Source organism: Tenrec ecaudatus, chromosome 6 (assembly GCF_050624435.1).
Source record: "Tenrec ecaudatus isolate mTenEca1 chromosome 6, mTenEca1.hap1, whole genome shotgun sequence".
NCBI classification, from domain to species: Eukaryota; Metazoa; Chordata; class Mammalia; order Afrosoricida; family Tenrecidae; genus Tenrec; species Tenrec ecaudatus.
This window is the reverse complement of record NC_134535.1, coordinates 77836908-77838511: the sequence shown is the minus strand read 5'-3', so window position 1 is coordinate 77838511 and position 1604 is coordinate 77836908. Positions and strand designations below refer to the sequence as shown.

At 37.2% G+C, this 1604-nt stretch overlaps 1 protein-coding gene across 1 annotated transcript; it reads left to right on the top strand.

Moving 5' to 3' along the window:
* Window positions 1–352: 352 nt before the first annotated feature.
* LOC142450953 (olfactory receptor 6C75-like) lies at window positions 353–1291 on the top strand. Its single transcript, XM_075552887.1, has one exon. It carries the CDS (start codon window positions 353–355, stop codon window positions 1289–1291), a length of 939 nt encoding a protein of 312 aa, XP_075409002.1.
* Window positions 1292–1604: the final 313 nt, after the last annotated feature.

Sequence of the window (1604 nt, the reverse complement as noted above, 5' to 3'; positions counted from 1 at the left end):
AGCTTCAAAGTGTGCTCATGTATGTTAAATTACCTTCTCAGATTTTATAATCTGAAAAGATTTTAATCTCTGAGGTTTTAATCTTTAACAAAAAAATCTTCTCAGATAATACATTGAAATATTCAAAAGGCAGAAACAAATTAAAATATAGTGAAATATACTTAAAATAAGAATAGAAATAATAAGTTATAGAAGGTAAAAATAACATATTTTATAAATATTCTTTTTTGTTTCAATCAAGAACAATTATGCTATTTTCCTTGTTTGTTTCGGATCTCTCTATTAGTGTCATGATTTCCTGACTTTCATTTTGAAGCTGCAGACATATAAATGCCATAATAAAGAAGGAAAGATGAGAAATCACACAGCAGTAACAGAGTTTATTCTACTGGGACTGACAGATGACCCACTGTGGCAGGTTGTGCTGTTTATATTTCTTCTTATCACATACATGCTAAGTGTGACTGGGAACCTGATCATTATCACCCTCACACTCTCTGATCCCCACCTCCAGACCCCTATGTATTTCTTCCTTCGGAACTTCTCCTTCCTAGAAATTTCATTCACTTCTGTTTGCACTCCTAGGTTCCTTGTCACCATTGTAACAGGGGACAAGACAATCTCCTACAATGGTTGTGTGGCTCAGCTATTCTTTTTCATCCTATTGGGAGTGACCGAGTTTTACTTGCTGGCTGCCATGTCCTATGACCGCTATGTGGCCATCTGCAAACCCCTGCATTACATGACCATCATGAGCCCCAAAGTCTGCGTCCTGCTTGTCTTTAGTTCTTGGCTAGCAGGCTTCCTGATCATCTTTCCAGCCACAATGCTGCTGCTCCAGCTGGATTTCTGTGCCTCCAACATAATTGATCACTTTTTATGTGACTCTTCTCCAATGCTGCAGCTGTCTTGTACCAACACTCGCTTTCTAGAACTCCTGGCATTTGTCTTTGCTGTTGTAACACTCATGGCCACTCTGACACTAATAATCACCTCCTATACAAAAATAATTCGGACCATTCTGAGATTTCCTTCCACTAGCCAAAAGAAAAAAGCCTTTTCTACCTGTTCCTCCCACATGATTGTTGTCTCCCTTTCTTATGGCAGCTGCATCTTCATGTACATCAAGCCCTCTGCAAGGGAACGGGTGACATTGAGTAAAGGAATAGCCATGCTCCATACAGCTGTGGCTCCGCTCTTGAATCCGTTCATATACACACTACGGAATCAGCAAGTGAAACAAGCCTTCAGAAACATGGTCCAGAGGGTGGCCTTCTCCTCAAATAAATGAACGTAGTTGTATAAAAATGCATTCTCAGAAACAATGCTGAATGACAGAGTCTCCGTCCTCGACATAAATTCATTATAAGCTATTCATTTCACACCATCTTGTAGACATATTATATATAAATAATGAATATTTTTAATTAGTCTAAAAAACTAGTGTAGTTACAATAAAATGTATGCTTTCAAACTGATGTCACTAAATTTTAATTGAATTAAGAAATTCAGTTTTCTTTTTTCATATCATTGCTAGATGGATTATTAATACAACCTGGGAAACAGAGATGGCCATAATTAAAAGTAGAAATTATATCATTATT

Bases quoted from the DNA above. Each gene is read 5' to 3' on its own strand.
- LOC142450953 (XM_075552887.1), top strand. From the start codon at position 353: ATGAGAAATCACACAGCAGTAACAGAGTTTATTCTACTGGGACTGACA.